This window comes from Mastomys coucha, unplaced genomic scaffold (assembly GCF_008632895.1).
Source record: "Mastomys coucha isolate ucsf_1 unplaced genomic scaffold, UCSF_Mcou_1 pScaffold14, whole genome shotgun sequence".
Taxonomy (NCBI): Eukaryota; Metazoa; Chordata; class Mammalia; order Rodentia; family Muridae; genus Mastomys; species Mastomys coucha.
Window position 1 is genome coordinate 135185005 of NW_022196896.1, and position 16474 is coordinate 135201478.

General features: G+C 41.8%; 1 protein-coding gene and 1 non-coding gene across 10 annotated transcripts in view; both read left to right on the plus strand.

The window, feature by feature from the left end:
- Window positions 1–16474, plus strand: part of Dlgap1 (DLG associated protein 1) — a 791008-nt gene that overhangs the window by 554319 nt on the left and 220215 nt on the right. For 8 of the 9 annotated variants that reach the window (XM_031368694.1, XM_031368695.1, XM_031368696.1 and 5 more), the window contains one exon: window positions 11433–11647. In XM_031368694.1, the coding sequence (XP_031224554.1) occupies window positions 11433–11647 (215 nt within the window). Of the gene's footprint in view, window positions 1–1857; window positions 1933–11432; window positions 11648–16474 lie in introns of those variants that run through there. The other variant, XM_031368701.1, reaches the window with a different exon arrangement.
- Window positions 6286–6421, plus strand: LOC116089580. Its single transcript, XR_004118367.1, has one exon. It is a non-coding gene; the product is annotated as a small nucleolar RNA SNORA70 (small nucleolar RNA).

The window sequence follows — 16474 nt, forward strand, 5'->3', positions numbered from 1 at the left end:
TAGCTGATAGAAATGAGTCAATCCACAACAGACAAACACTGGGGCATTCAATCTTGAACAACTTTACAATGTGTTGGGTTTTCCTTGCATTTCACTAAATCTTGAAGCCAGTTATAAGTGCTGGTCAGGCATACTCTGTGTCTGTTACCTCAAATTCTTTGGGTTCTCCCAAGCATCTAATGGTCATTAATTGTCAATCTTTTTTAAAATGTATTCAGAAAATTTAATTCTGGAGTCTCATAATTAACAAAAAATTGCTGAAGTGAAGGCCAGGATCTCATTTTGAGAGCATGGTGTGATATTTTTAAAAAGAGCATAGAAATCTGACTGTCATCTGTAACATTTAATGTAGGTCACTTGGCACCATACAGTCTCAATGTTCTCATATTTGCAATGAGATTGATAGCAACATACTATTAATGATATGTTAGAAAATGCTTGTGTGTTTGTGATTATATGGGTCCCTGCTTCCCTACTTCATTACTCAATGAAAGAGAAGATATTTTTTGTTCAGCATTCCAAGCAGACATACCAAGACCCTTATGCATTGAACAGGCTTAGATCGTACACACGGCTGCACAGCAGTGTGATGAAGCAAAGAACAGTTGAACGAGGCGACATACAGATGACCTTAGCCTGAACCCTGACCTCTCCTAACACACAAGGGTCTCAATAAAAGAGAAAGCTTCCCCAAAACAAGACCAGTGTAATATGACCACTAAGGACAGCAGTGAGCCTTAGATAACAAACTCCCCAGGGTCCATTCTAGTCAAAATACAGAGTGGACTACTCGTAAATATTCACTTTCCAGGACCTGGAGACATCTCAGTGGTTTAAAGCACTGGCTGCTCTTCCAAAGGACCTATGTCCAGTTCCTAGCCACACTGATATAAGGCAGCTCATTACTGTCTGTAACTCTACAGGTACCCAGAACACATGCGCACAGACACACATGCGAACACCCATACATATAAAAGAAAAATAAATAAATCTTTAAAAAGATGCATTCGCTTTCCCTCCTACCCTCTTTGTATAGCCAACTGGACTCCAGTAGTAGTGTCTAGACTACTATTTCTTGGTGTGATATCACAAAATCTGTGCCCAGTAGTCCCCTTCTTGAGTCAGCTGGCACCTTGATAACACTTCCCAGCAGCTCCCAAGGTGAATTCTGATTTAAGTGGCCTGGGAGAACTCCCACAATCCCAGATGTTTCCCCCACTAGGGAACAGGGTAGATTACCAACAGTATGTAACTCAGCTGCACCAAGAAAGTTAGTTAGTGCCCAACTCTGTTTGACATGCTGTAGAATTGCTTGCTCTTTTCGTTCATCGAGCTCCAAATCTCCCAATCCATTGAAAACTTGTAAATTCCCTTGAGACCAGAGACTTCGTGTCTTATAAAATACTTTGGGCATGTTTACCCAGAAACTCTTATGGTGCTAGGACCCCCAAAGACAAGTATAAATGTTTGTGACTGGAAATAATCTCACAGTCGCTCAGTGAACATATGGCTCTTTTATTTCCAGAGCATTTAAAACATGTAGAGGGAGCTGGGCAAGGGTTATAAGCCCATTTTTAGCAAGGTAGGTATGTGTGCTTATTTTTTAAAAAGTAACTGTAAGTAATCTGAAGCAAATTCAGCCTCACTCCCTCCTTGGTTCCATAGGAGTGAAAAAAAAAAGGGGTGGTTGCCAGGGAAATCAAATCCTATCTGGGTAAGAACAGTCATAGAGACAAACGTGAGGATCTGCATACCTTGTCATTGTAATTTTCCTATCCTTGCTCTCTTTTTTCCTTCTGCTGCTTTTGCTATGAGAAGAGCAAGCTAAAAAGGATACAGGGGCACTTAAGCCAAGTCGTATTTGTCAAGGTGAAAGCTGTGTGGAGCAGAAAAGCAGTTCTCCCAGCCACAAAGAAGATGCGAAGGAGCAGAGTGAGTAGGGAATCTGAGAGCCACCAAAAGTGCTTAGAAGGCCAGTGCGCTGCAGGCAGCTGGCGGCAGAAGCTTGCTCTCCAGAGCCAAGCCCTCCTAACAATGCTAACCCACTGTTGTTGGGAGGCCTCCAAAGTCACTGTTACCAGTGTGACTGTCCTGAAAGTTTCCCGATCCCCTAAGCACACTTACCTACACACCACACCACAACACACACACACACACACACATACACACACACACACACATACACACACCCCTGACCATTTTTGTTTAAACCATAATGCAGAGAACACTGGTAACAGAGTCACAGAACCAACACCATCTCGCTTCCTACTTATTTTAGGTACTTACTCTTTTTACCAAAGCTGGAAAATTAGTGACAAGATAATATTTATAATTATTTTAATGGTTATATTTCATTTTTAAGTGCAGCGAAACGGGAGCATGCACGTCATTGTCACTTTTCATTTCCCTTTTTGTACTCTGTTTGCTCATCACCCAACCGTGATGGATTCATCAGAGACTGGGTGATGCTGTTAAAAGCTTTGGTGTCAGACAGCAAACTTCTTGTTCATTATGATGACCTTGGGAGGTCATTTTGCCTCTTCTGAGTCTCAGCTTTGCAAAGGCAAAACAGAAAAGGCAATGGCTGTTTTACAGGGAGGACGGATGCTGCTGCTCCCGACCCTTGGAGATTAGTCCATAATTGATTATTTTTTCTATAGATAGCAGATCCCTACTTCTTCTTTCATAAGCACAGGCTCTTGTCCTGCAATTGACCTTTGCTCATAAGGGTCAGAAGGGCTGGTTCTGTTGCCCCCTCAGCCAAAGCCAAGCACCACTCACCTGATTACTGTCGCTGAAATATTCTCGTCGGTAGTGCTAAGGGGCCACCTTGCAAACACAAGTCTATTCATGGCACAATGATCCCTGCTTCTTCTCGTTTTGTTGTCTGTTATCCTCTCTGATCGCCAAAACGCCTGTTATTTCTCCAGCCTCTCTGGCCCTGATGAAATGGACTCTGCCTTGTGTGCCCCGCCACCACCATTCCACAGCTCCCCCAAAGAGCAGCAGCCTGCCCCGTGAGTTCTCGGGATGGGCCATCCACTTCTGCTGTCCAGGCTTTCTAAGTCCCTTCATTCCTTTTGTGGCTCTCAGATTTCCCCAAGTCTCACGCATTTCCATTACTCCAAACCTCACCATCCGACTTCCCATCCTGAGAGACTCCACTCTCGAGGATGTGCACATGGCTCCATCTCTCAGCCATTGGACCATCATGGGCACTGAATGTCTGGCTTGTCTTACTTGTAGATACATCTCAGGACCTGCAGCCAGCTGAAGCAGAGCTTTGAGCTCTTATGCTTTGCCAGGGCTTCTTACAAACATGCCTTTCTAAGTCAGAAATAGTAGTTCTTGTCATCTGTATTCCAAGTCACGTAAACTGTGGTTTGTGTATTAATTTGTTTTTCCTGTAGGCTGGTCTTAAACCCATATGAAGTTGGATTTTAATATCTGAAGTGTGTACTCTGTGTTTTATCATGAAATAACAATTGTGTGTCAAAAAATACTCATAAACAATGGAAGGAAAATTATTCTCGAACCCTGAATAGTGGAACCCAGCTTGAGCATGGGGTTCTACAACATATGACTATTAACCCCTCTCTACCCAGTCTCATTATTTGAAACAAATTATTATAAGAAGAAGTTTAAAAATAATTCTTAGTATCATTCAAATTAGCCATCAGAATCATAGACATCTTATGAATGTATAAGTCTGTTTTTTTGCAGACACATAACCAATGAATGCTGCACTCAAATGACTGAATGTTAACATTAAGCCCTACCATTTCTTATTTTATTCATATACATTTTAAAGAGTTGTAAGTTGATCCTAAGATGAGTATTTCCCACATATCTATCATTCCCAAGATACAGCATATAATCTAGAGTAACAGAGTTCATTGATGGCGTTGTTTTCTTGTTAGTGTCAGGAGGGGTGGTCTGGCTTCTTAGATTCAATAAAAATGAGGCATCCCCACTTAGGAAAGTAAGGAGAGGTAAATGCAAGAACACCCATCTATTCCAAGCAGCAGGTTTGTGACTGAGCATGATAAAAGCCCAAAACATTGAACTTTGAGATGTCCAGATGGAAGTGGTAATTCTGACTTACAGCCTTCCAAGGTTCCATATGAGGAAAATTTTAAATACTCATTCTTTGATCACACAGAACCGGTGTGGCGCTCTTTTAACATCATTTGGGGAAACCTAAGGGTGAAGAATAAAATCATCAAAAGACAGTCGATTTCCAAAGGGCCTAGAAGATGGATACATAAGTATCTTTTGATACCCATGGACAGTCTAGGAGTACTGTTTTTACCATAGAAGAAGTGCTTATGTTTTTGCATATGGTTGTTTACATAGTCTGTATAGCCCTGTACTAGAATATCTAATGCACAGAAGTATATCATCCTGAAAGGCTGTTACTTTGCCATCCCCAAGATATTTATGGCTGGCTACACTCAAAATAGAGCTGTGTTTCCAACCTTTATGTTCACGTTTATAAGGAGCTCAAGTTCATGAACTCCTTAGATGACTGTTATTGTTCCTATTTTACAGATGAAAAGACTGAAGCAAAGATATGACTATACAAATAGTTACACACAGAGTAAGGAAAAAATCTCATGTTCACAATTGCATGTATGCAGAAACCTAATGAATTATACACTGTTCTGGACCCTGGAAGTAGCTGAACAATCAGTGAGATGCTTGTGCGTTTGCTAGTCTAGTCTTTTCCACCTTGGTGACTACAAGAAGCTATGAGCCTCCTGACCCCAGCCACCAGCCCACACAGCCCTCATATGTATCAAGTAAACAGGACTTAGGACAAATGGTCTTTTAAGAAATCATAAAATAAAATAAAATAAATAGAGCCCACTGTGGTTCTTCTACACTAGGGTGTCTAAACCCGAAGAGCCATTCTTGAAGGGTTATTGGGAAGCCAGTGAAGTCTATCCTCCACCTGAACAGGAACAAGCCCAGGACACAGAGCTAGGAATACTTCCTGATGTGTAACTGTGGCTCAGAACTGCTGGTACTGACAATCTGTTCTGACTTTGTACTTCTATTTAACATACTCAACTACTTTTTGTGCCTGCATTATCAAAGAATCAGAGTGGACAGGTTCCCCCCCCCCCCGCCCTGTGAACTGTATCCTATTTCTTTCACTACCACAAAGTCTTGTTCTTGTAACTCAGAACCAGCCACAGACGAGATATAATAACTGACCATGGCTGCATTCCGACAGAAGCTTTCTTTATAAAAAAACACACAGTAAGCCATATTTAGTTCCCAAGCTATAGCTCACAAACTTCGAAGCAAATAGATCAGATTTATAGATTTCACCAAAAAAAAAAAAAAACTAATTCTGGCTGTGACTGTTAAAAGGGAGCCTTGGAAAGGCTGAGTTTCTCTTTGAAGGAAAATTTGAGATGTGTCCATAAGATGGATGTGACCTGGCCCTGCCCACTGCTGTCTCCTCTGCTCCGTGCTCTCTGCCAAGGTTGACACTTTCAGACTGTGCTTGGATGGCTCAAGCTTATTCTTTTGCTATAGCCTTTATGCTGGCTGGACACAGGTCTTTCTAAGGCTGGCTGCTATGGTTCTTGGATGTCACCCCTTCCAGACAAGAGAGAAACAAATGAAGGCCAGCCCCCTCCACCCACCCTGTCACGTTGACTCATCTGATTTCCCTACAGCCTTTTTGCTTTCTGATGTTATTTTGTTCACTTATTTCTTTGCGCATCTATTACAGTCTCTTCCAGCTGTCTGTAAGTTTGAATCGTGTGCTGCTGACAGATAAACAACTGAAAAGGCGCGCACCAGTAACAGAATAAAAGCAGAAGGCAGGAAACAATAGCATGCCCCATTAGGTGGTCAGCTCCCCACTCTTGACTCTGAACAGATTATGCCTTGGTTCAGTGCCTGTGATATCATTTCAATGTATATGTGTGAGTGTGTGAGTAGAGGTTGGCAACATCTGCTACGGTCATGGTTAGGTTGATGGGTCCTTCAACCTCTCAACGATGACCTGCGGATTCAGTTACAGGCTTCAGATAGGAAATTCTCCTAATTTATGAAAATTCTCAGATGGTCCTGGTGACACATGCCTATAATCACTGCACTGCAAGGGAAGGCTAAAACAGGGGGGTTGCAAGTTGGAGGATAGCCTGGGCTACATAGCGTGCTTCAGGCTAAACTGAACTAATTAATAAAACCCTGACTCAAAAATCATAAAATAATAATAACAACAATACCAATAAAGTTGTTCTCTATTAGACTGTTAGCGCTTTAACGCAAGCGTTAAAAAGCATATAGTCCCTTTCCCCACGGGGACTTTGGTGTGCAATGGTTGCAAACAGCAGCCTCCTTGGTAGTGTATGTAGCCTATTGTCTAGATGGGTTGCCTCAAGGGACCCTGGAGACAATTTTTTGCTAGTTGATAATTAAGTCTCTGACCACAATGCTGTCCCTGATCTAAGCTCCAGACAGGTATGTGTTGTGCCTTTGGGAAGCCCCAGGGCACAGTGGCCAGGGTTCACATTGGCCAGGTCATCTTGTCCATCCACACCAAGTTGCAGAATAAGGAACATGTGATTGAGGCTCTGCACTGAGACAAGTTCAAGAAGTGGGACTGCACCAAGTTTAGTGCAGATTAATTTGAAGACATGGTTACTGAGAAGTGGCTCATTCCTGATAGCTGTGGTGTCAAATATATCCCCAGTCATGGTCCTCTGGAATCCCCGCATTCCTGAAGGCTTTCACAGTGCTTTTCTATACCCTACCAAATCATGTTCAATAATAAATCTCAAATCAAGTCCGCTAAAAAAAAAGCATATACTCTTTCCTTGTGATCCATTGCTATTGTCAAGCTTGACCTGTAGGAGACTGCTTTTGTGTGTCTCTTCTTTAGTGCTTGTTGGGCCCAGGTGCCTCCTGGGATAGTTCAAACATGCAGAACAACCTGCTGTCCCACTACCAAGGGCTCTATCCCTTCTGCACCTTTTTTTACCAGGACCCTCTACTGCCACTGCCAGTAACAACATAGCCTTTCTCAGACAGTGGGTAGGGTTAAGCTTCTCTTTAGAAGTCCCTAAATCTTTTTCTCTGCAGCCAGGTAGGGAGACACTCAAGGCCTTTTGATGTAAGCAGCAGAAAGCAAAACAGCAGGTCAAGCAGCTCAAGGAAGTGAACAATGCAAAGAGAGAGCCATAAGAGCCTCCTAGGGTCCTATAACCCTCTCATTCTGGAGGCTGTTTGCTGTGGTAGACTGCAGTCACAGAGGCGAATTAGGACATAGCATGAGCCAGCCTAAAAGCCTGTCTAAACTACACAATCACCTGCATACATGCCCTTGCACACAATGCATGCGTGTGTGTGCGCGCGCACACACACACACACACACACGTCATTCAGCACAGGGCGGGATGTTTCCTGGTATTAGAGGCTTATCACCCAAACCTAAAGCATTAGCCAGAGGCAAGCTCTAGAAAGTCAATGAAGAAACAGACTCATATCTACCTGAAAGTCTGCAAATGTGCATAGGACTGTGCCTTCTCATGGAGGCCTGGGGGGATGGAAATCCTACCTAGAAGTGAAAGGGGAAATCTGGGCTAGCACTGCAGCCTTTAACTAGGTCATATTAGTAGCTGCTACCTCATAACTATCCTTCCTTTCTGACCAAAGGAGAGTAACACTGCACTCTTTGAACTCTACAAAATGGTATGCTTCCTTCCAGAAATATGGACCCCAAAGACATTCACCTTTTACTCTAAAGTGTTAACACACAAACATGCATGTACATGCTCAGTTACACCAATTTTGCTGGTCCTAACAGTTCTGTGATGGTATTTTTCTTCTCCAGGGTTTCTGTTTTGTACATCTATATTTTTTTAAAACTACATCTTTGTTATTTTTACATAAAATCTTGCTGTACACTGCCTTCAGGTAGATGAATTATGTATTAATATTTATGCTGCACTCTAATAGAAGTCACGTTGGTACAATTCTTTCACCACTATCATTTGAAAAGAATGATTAATTGAAAGGCATACAGATTAAATACTTCTCAGCCTGTTCCCCTAGCAACAATCACAGACTATTTTTCCTGAAGCCCAGGTTTCTACCTTGCACTAAATTTGCAAGGCACCCGAACAGAAATTGGCATATTAGCTAATCAGTTTGTCATTCATCTCTAACATATCCCAGAGGGCAACACTTATGAACTCTACATTGGTGTTGAGGAACAGCAAGTGATGGGCCATCAGTGACCATGGCTTGTTGTTGATTTCTAGTGTGCAAGTGCGGAGCTGATGGTAATGATCTGAACATGATCATACCTAGGCAGTGAGTCACTTACCAACTGAAGGAAAACAAGACTGTTCTTCATTTATGGTTTTTTTGAGAAATCTTTGTAGCAGTGCTGAACCTGTGGCTCTTAGCTTAGAAAAATGAAAAGTCCACACTGCTACAGCGTGGTTGGTAAATAACAAACGAGTTGTATGTGGTGAGCCACAATGCTGTCAAGTACCATGACTGTACCATTTGACAGGTTGGACAAAGCACATCTCAGAAAGAAAATAATCCATCAAAGACTGTCCGGTAGTAAGGCCCAGGAGCTGCTCTATTGATATGCTGCTCTTTATAACATGGGCTACCTCCACAGCCTAAGTTCCCTCTGTTGTAAAATGAGGGGCAAAGAGCACCACCTCAATCACCTGTGTCAATCAAAGAAAGTAACAGGCCACATTTCAGACAGCGGCCATACTCCTCGAGCTTGGCACAAGAGTGTGGCAGCTAACTCGAAGATTCACAACCGGTCAGAGTGTAGAGAATCAGGGACTGTAGCCTCATTGGCCTTAAGTTAGACATCTTTTCACTCCTCTCCCCATGGCACAAGGAACAACCAGAAAGAGGATAATGAAAGATGATAAGAGTTGGAGCTTGGGGAAGACTCCTAAGAAATAAATGGTGTCTTCTGGATGTGACAAAGCTGTCACACTCATAAACTCTGGATACCTACACGAGATCAAGCCAGTGAACATTGCAACCTGGACAGAGCAGAGGCTCATGAGGCCTCACCCCTACAAAGGGGCTGTTAGCAGTTAATGGCATCCTGATTGACACAAAGAAGTCCTTGATTTAAGGAGGAAAGAACAGTGCTTCTGATAGTTGATGTGTGATTTCACTTTCTACAGTGGATAATATTTAGAGGTCTCTATCTAATGTAGATAAGAGTAATCATGGACAATTTTTCTTAACACTTTTAACTTTCAAATTCACAGACTATCCCTTACAAAAACCCATTATGTTCTGATTTTTGCAATTCAAGTGGAGTAGTCTTTTATGTTTTGAAGATTTTTCTCCAGATGCAGTGAGTGTGTTATTTTTTTTTAATTCTTTACACAATATATTTTGATCAGCAGTGAGTGTATTTCTTTTAATTCTTTACACAATATATTTTCATCAGATTTCTCCTCCCCCAACTCCTTCCAGATCCTCCCTAGCCATCCAACTTCAGTGTGCTGTGTGTGTGTGTGTGTGTGTGTGTGTGTGTGTGTGTTTCTCTATCTCAAAAAAAAGCAACATAGAAAAGGGAATACCAAGACAAGCGAACAACAACAACAAAACATTAAGACAAAAATTGTCAGAAGAGATGCAGCAGAAATCCCAGAGAGTTTGTTTCTTATTGGCCAACTACTCCTGGACAACAGTTTTCCAGGAGTGTGGCATCCAGAGCACTTTGAATCCAAGGGAATGCCCTCGTGTCCTTTGACCAGTGCCTTCAGCTCTCTGCACTCCAGGTTTTCATTGAAAAATCACAGAAAAGAAAATAAAAACACAGAGACAAGCTGACAAAATAAGTTATGGTGAAAAAACTGTTTAGCATTGTCAACTGTGGTTGTCAAGAGGCTGTATCACTTTCCACAAGCAGGAGCTACTCAGCATCTGAACATTTAATCCCAAAATAGAAGGGGCCAAGGTTTCATCACTGGGTGTGGTGATGCCCACCTCTGATTCCAGTTATAGACTCAGCCAAGTAGACTGAGAGTTATAAGCCATCTTGGGGCCCAGTGAGTTACTGGCCTGCCTATGAGACCCTAACATACCCATAAAACATGCATGCATGCATACATACATACATACATACATACATACGTGTGAGTGTGCATGTACATATGTATGCATGGATGTATGTGTATATATATTTATTTTATCTTCTCGTTGCAAACCTAACCAGGTTAAGAGTCTTCATCCATTTTCATTACTGACAGGACCATGCACCTAGGGACTCTTTAGTGAGTATTTCACTGCGGTACGGCATCTTCAACCTGTAAGCATGTTGATTTAGAGGTGTTCCTATGTGTATGTATCTGCTCCTCCCTGTCGTATGCATGTTGGTGGTACAAACAGTGTCGGCCTAGTTTGACTCCTTTGATTAGACCCTGTACAGGGCCATGCTTGGGCTCCTTATACTTCTTGAAGGATAGAGCTAGTGGTGGGTATGTGTTTCTTTCACCAGTGGGAGAAGAATGAAACTAAACAGGAATTAGGTTGACTCCATGCTGAAGTGGATAAATGGAATTGAAATGAATGTCATAATATAACAAATGTAACACAGACTATGCAATGCCCTGCACAGCTTCACAGATACGGTTGTGAAGAACATAGGAAGGCAATGCACTGACAGACTCCTCCTGTGTGGAGTCTACCAAAGCGAGTGTAGAACAGGATCCAGCCAAACTTGAGGTGGAAAATATGGCTGGTAGCTCTCCCAAGTTATAGAGCAAGCAGGATGCCAAACAGGGAGACACCGTCAGTAAGTGTGGTGTGTGTGATGTGTGTCATGCTGGAGAGACCAAGAAACACACAATTGGCCCTTCCGGAAACATCACTGGGAAAACTCCCAAAAGGAGCCTTAAGGGTTCAGAGTGGACAGTCAGTGGGGCTGGGACCGAGCAGTGATCAGACAGAAACGAAAGCAGACATGGGGTGGTACAGATGTGAAGTTAGAGAAACCAGGATGAGTGAGGGAACGCTCCTGACTCCGAGGTAGTGATGGAGGAAGGTCAGCTTAAAGTTCAAACCAAAGGGCTTTCCTCTCTGTCACCTTCTTCCTCCTCAGCTGTTAACAGCACAAGAAAGTTAAAAGTGTAAGTTACCAGAGCCAGCAGTTCATATTCTTCCAGATGTTCACTGCTTGTCTACAATTGCAATGTGGATGTGCATGCGTTAAAATGATTTCCAAATGGCTACAGTAAAAACGTCAATATCAAAAAATCAATGTCTAAGGATTAGATAATTTATCTCTATTGCCTAATCCATAGTCAGAGAGAGAGAGAGAGAGAGAGAGAGAGAGAGAGAGAGAGAGAGAGAACAAGAAAAAGTTTAGAAAGTTCAATTCCATTGAAAGTTAAACTTCCTGTTTTCTACCTGACTAGGTTCCCCAGGATGAATGGACAGGGTACACACCTCGCGGGAAAGACGACGAGATTCCATGCCGGAGGATGCGCAGTGGTAGCTACATCAAAGCCATGGGGGATGAGGACAGCGGGGACTCGGACACGAGCCCCAAGCCGTCTCCCAAGGTGGCTGCAAGAAGAGAAAGCTATCTCAAGGCCACACAGCCATCCCTTACAGAGCTCACCACCCTCAAGTGAGTAATCCTCCCTCTGTGCTTTTCCTCTGCTCGCTAGGATCTGACAGGTGACAGGATGTACTGAAGCCAAAAATGTCCTTCAGTTATACCAGCGTAATGACTGAACAACCTGTTGATTTTGACATTGAATTTGTCTTGTAGATGCCAGTGTTGTCAAAGACAGGGGAAAGCTGGTGCACTCTTAACGCTCAAAAGCAATCAGAATGACATTTGGGAAAAAAATGTTTCTGGTCAATGAAAAGGTCCAGTACCCCATCTTGGAACTTTTTTTTTCAGCTACTAAATATAGAAGTGAACTCTTCCTTCAAAGACTTGGATTTTCAGAAAATTATATAATGTGAGGGCAATGATTATATCCGAGAATTTTATAGATCAGGGTTATGCTGGGAAACTAGGTAGTGAGTGCATGATCGTTCTTAACGTGCATATTTGATTTTGAATTCCATACATATTACAATTTGTAAGACCTTAAAAAGTGTTGTTTGTTTGTTTATTTTGGGAAAATGTGATTATAAGTGTTTACAGTTGTGCTATTTGGAGAAAAACAACTTTTTTCTCCAAAGGAAACAAGTAAAACTCACTTTTTTTTTTTTTTTGAAACAAGGTCTTACTATGTTGCCCTGGCTGGCCTGAAGCAAACTGTGTAGCCCGGGCTGGCCCTGAGATCCACCTGCTGCTGCCTCCTGAATGCGAGATTAAAGGCTTTGCTACCCACCTAGCCCACCAGATGCTAATTATTTCAAAAAGACCCGTTTTTTGTATTTTTTTATAGAGAGTAAATCAGAGCCCTGGAATATAGATCTATTTGGGTCTAAAGGATATATTTTAGGTAATTAGTGTTTTTAAAGTGCTGTCTTCATAAAATGCATCTGACTAATACTATTTATGCACTTAAAGTAGGTTACAGAGTGAAATATTAAGAGGCAAATGATACAGAAAAAGACAAAGCAGGTTAAAAAAAATCAGATTACTGATCAAGAACATTGAAAAGAAGCTGTCTGATCTGTAGCAAGAATCATTTAAATAGTGAGGGACATAAAGAACTGGACAGGAAAGTCTACTCTTGGATCCTTTTCAAAGGGCCATATGGTATTGCTCTGAAATCTTTTAAATTGAAAAATTAACATTTATATATTAGTTTCATAATCCACAAGAGAAGTCATTCTCTCTCACCTCCCATTCCCATGTTCTCTCACTTTGCTTTGTGTATTAGCTGATCTCAGAGCTGTCTTTATGATCTTAACACAAACAACAAATTCCTTGCTTCCTAGCACAGGAAGTTAGAAGTGTGGGGCTACACAGCTCCCCAAACCTGCAGAGGTCGGCCCTTCCTCATCTCTTCCCAGATTCTGGTTGAAGCCAGCAATACTTGGCATCCCTTGACTGATATTACATGGGGCTACCTCATCACTCTCATGACACTAGTTGTAGCATTAGGGACCGCCTTAATTAGCCTCATGTTTAACTTGATTAAATGCATAAGACCCTGTTCTTCTGTAAGCATTCACAAATACTGGCAATGTATAGGGCTTAAAATATCTCTCTACAAGAGATAATAATTGCCACAGCAACGGTGTCAAAATAGACAAGTGCAGTCATGCAGAGGTTAAGACATGACATAAGCCCTTCAAGTTCTTGAGCTAACCTGAAATGAAAGAGGTGAGGATGGGCAATTTCTAGCATCCTCCATGCCACCCCTCCAGAGCATCCTGTCAGGATGCTGGACATGCAGGACACATCAGTTGAGTGAAACACTGAGTCTTAGGTGATGGGGTACAAGGCAATACACCATTATGAAGTGAAGAGACAGGAAAGGACTGTGAGGATCATGAAGAAAGCTCTGGAAAGGCTGGCACCAGACAGGTGCTGAAGACAGCGTTCATAGCTTTGCTCTTCCCAAAAACACATCCCTTGAAATTAATTCTCCTTTGCCTTCTGCATTAATACTCCATCTCTAACTCCCTAGGCCATATCTAGACAATGACCATTGTTTTACTCTCTAGAAGTTTTAAGAGCATAGTAACTGCTCACATGTGTGTCCAACTTTGTGACATTGTGATATGCTGTCATCTACAAAGTCTGTGCTTGAGAAATGTGTCATTGAGTCACAAAGAAAACACAATGCTTTAGGTAAGTTGATGATTTTGACTGGGAGCCACGCTCATCTGTGGTACATGTAGTCTGTGAGCCACAGGTCAGACACTCCTAGAGGAGTAAAATGCTAAAGGAGTAAAACCTCAGTAAAATGCTCAAATTGGATGTGAGTGGGTAAGGGCTCTTTCTATTCTCCAAACTAATGGAAATTTAAGTTGATAACCAGTTTACCCACAAGTTAAAAAACATTTTTCATTACTCAGGACAGAGTTTCATGAAGCCATCTCTGTATCAACCCCTGTCCGTCAGCAGGCCAGAAAATGTCTGAGCAGTGTATAATCATGCCTTTTTACTCTATGTGACCACAACATTACACAGAATTATTCCTGAGTCTGCCTGTCAGCACCTATTTCTTTCCCCCTCCCCCCGTCCTGTTTCGTGAGTCCTAAGTCTTACCACAGTCTCCATATTACATTTCCATCACCTTTAGTTACATGTGATCATTGACTGACATCTAGTTTAAGCATGTTGAAGAATTAAAAGTCAAAAGTGTCATGACTTGGAATCAATCCTTCTTAGTCCTTGATGATGTTTTGACTGGCGTCATGATTTTTCTAGAAGTTGGAAGCTTTCAACCCTCATGTGATAAAGATACCCAGATCCTGGAATTCTAGTCCCCAAAAAAGAAAACTATATTTATGTTCCTACTTCTTTGACATTTAAGTCAAATTTTTTCCCTCCTTCCTCCTCAACAATTCAGAGCTTTAGGGATGAGTCATAGCCATGAGCCAAGATAACTAAAATTAGTCTAGTGGGACCAGGACAACATTTTGTCTGAGCTTTCCACTCCCCTCTTCTCGCAGAAGCAGAAAGAACACTCCTACAGTCCATTCTATTGTTTTTCTTCTTATTTTCCAAAAGCATCTTTAGAGTGTGTTTATGCGTCAGCTACTTAGTGTTAGCGATTGAGGCACACAAAGCCCAAGGCAGATAAACATTCAGAATCATGAGAAGACTTGGCAATGGAGTCCACCCCTTGGGCTCGCTGAGCTGCTTAGCAACTCCTGACTGAAAGCCTGTCTCTCTCATGCTCCTCTTCCTCACCACCCAACTGACCTTTGACCTCATCACTACTGTCTCTTTCTTCTGTGCTCAGTTAATGATGCATCTGAAATGGCCTTGGCCCCCAGAAAATTATTATGTTTTCAGAGAAGCTTCTGAATATTCAATAATAAGTTTTTAGGCAGGTAAGAGAGAGGTTTGGAAACCAGAGTTTCTTGCAAACACATCCCCGCAGTTTAGTTCTGAAGAAGAACATCGGTCTTTATTCCGATTCTTTATAATTCTGTTTGCTTTCAAAGCTAGATTATAAACTGCTACAACAGTTAGCTATAATCAGGCCCAAGTTAGTCTTGAATTTATTTCACTCAAATATACTATAGAAGGAATGTTCTACAATGATTCTAGGTGAACTTCCATTTAAAACTTCTTAAAGTTGAGTGGGGTACAGTGGCACATGGCTTTAATTCCAACAGTTAGGGGGCAGAAGCAAGTAGATCTCTGTGGGTTCAAGGCCAGCCTAGTCTATGTAGTGAGTTTCAGGCCAACAAAGGCTACATCATGAGATGCTGACTCAAGAAAATAATAATAATTATTATTATAATTATAATTATAATCTTTATAATTATTATAATTTATAATAATTATATTTATAATAATTATAATTATTATTATTATTAGAATTATTCTAAAATTAAGTTCAAGTACCAGTAACCAAAGCAATTAATGCTCGAAAGTTTCTTCATATTTTTAATAACTTTATCCAAACATTAGGTGAAAAAATTCCCTTGGGGGCGGGGGGAACTCCTAAAAATCATTGAGAAAGACCCCAGCCTTTACAATGGGACCAGTCAGGCTCTTAGCAGTTTAGATAGAGTAGCTAATCTGTGACCTCAAGGGGGTCTGTGTCCAATCCTATGTTTCAGGTGATTTATCCTCTTCATCTTCATCTATTTCCTGACTCCTCACTTTTTAAAAGACAAATTAATTACTCTTCTCATGTTGTGACCAAATAGGTGACAAAAAGCAACTCATGGGAGGAATAACTGGTTTTAGCTCACAGTTTGAGGGGGCATGGTCCACCCTAGTGGGGAGGTATAGCGAAGTTCAGAGCAGCTAGAATTCCTTCCAGCTGGACAGTGCATAAAGCAGACAGTTATTGATATTTATGTTGGGGCCATTTCCCTTTTGTTCAGAATAGGAGGACATTTAATGAGATGGCACTACCCTGAATGTGCCTCCCTTAATCCCTCTGACAACACCCTTACAGAGATTCCCATAGGTGTGGCTCCAAGGTGATTCCAAACCCAGTTGGGATGACAACGAAGGTGAGACACACTAAGTGGCTCTTTCCTTTTGACTAATGCTCAACATCTCTATATAAGTCAGACTTTCAGCATGAATGAGAGCTCTAATCTGTGGCACTGAGACCTAGGCTGTGGCAGCCAGCATTTGCAGATCCCAGCATTGATAGGTGAGCAGGCAACATTAGCAGATCCCAGCACAGATAGATGAACATTAGACTCCCTTATCTTGGACTCATTGACCCCTGTTGTCTGTGGATGTCCTTGTTCATCTACATGAAAGATCCCTGAGGAGCTGCTTAATACTGATGAAGAAAATGTAGAGAAAAAGTGTAGTGGGGGGGGGGGAATTATTCACTATTTAAAG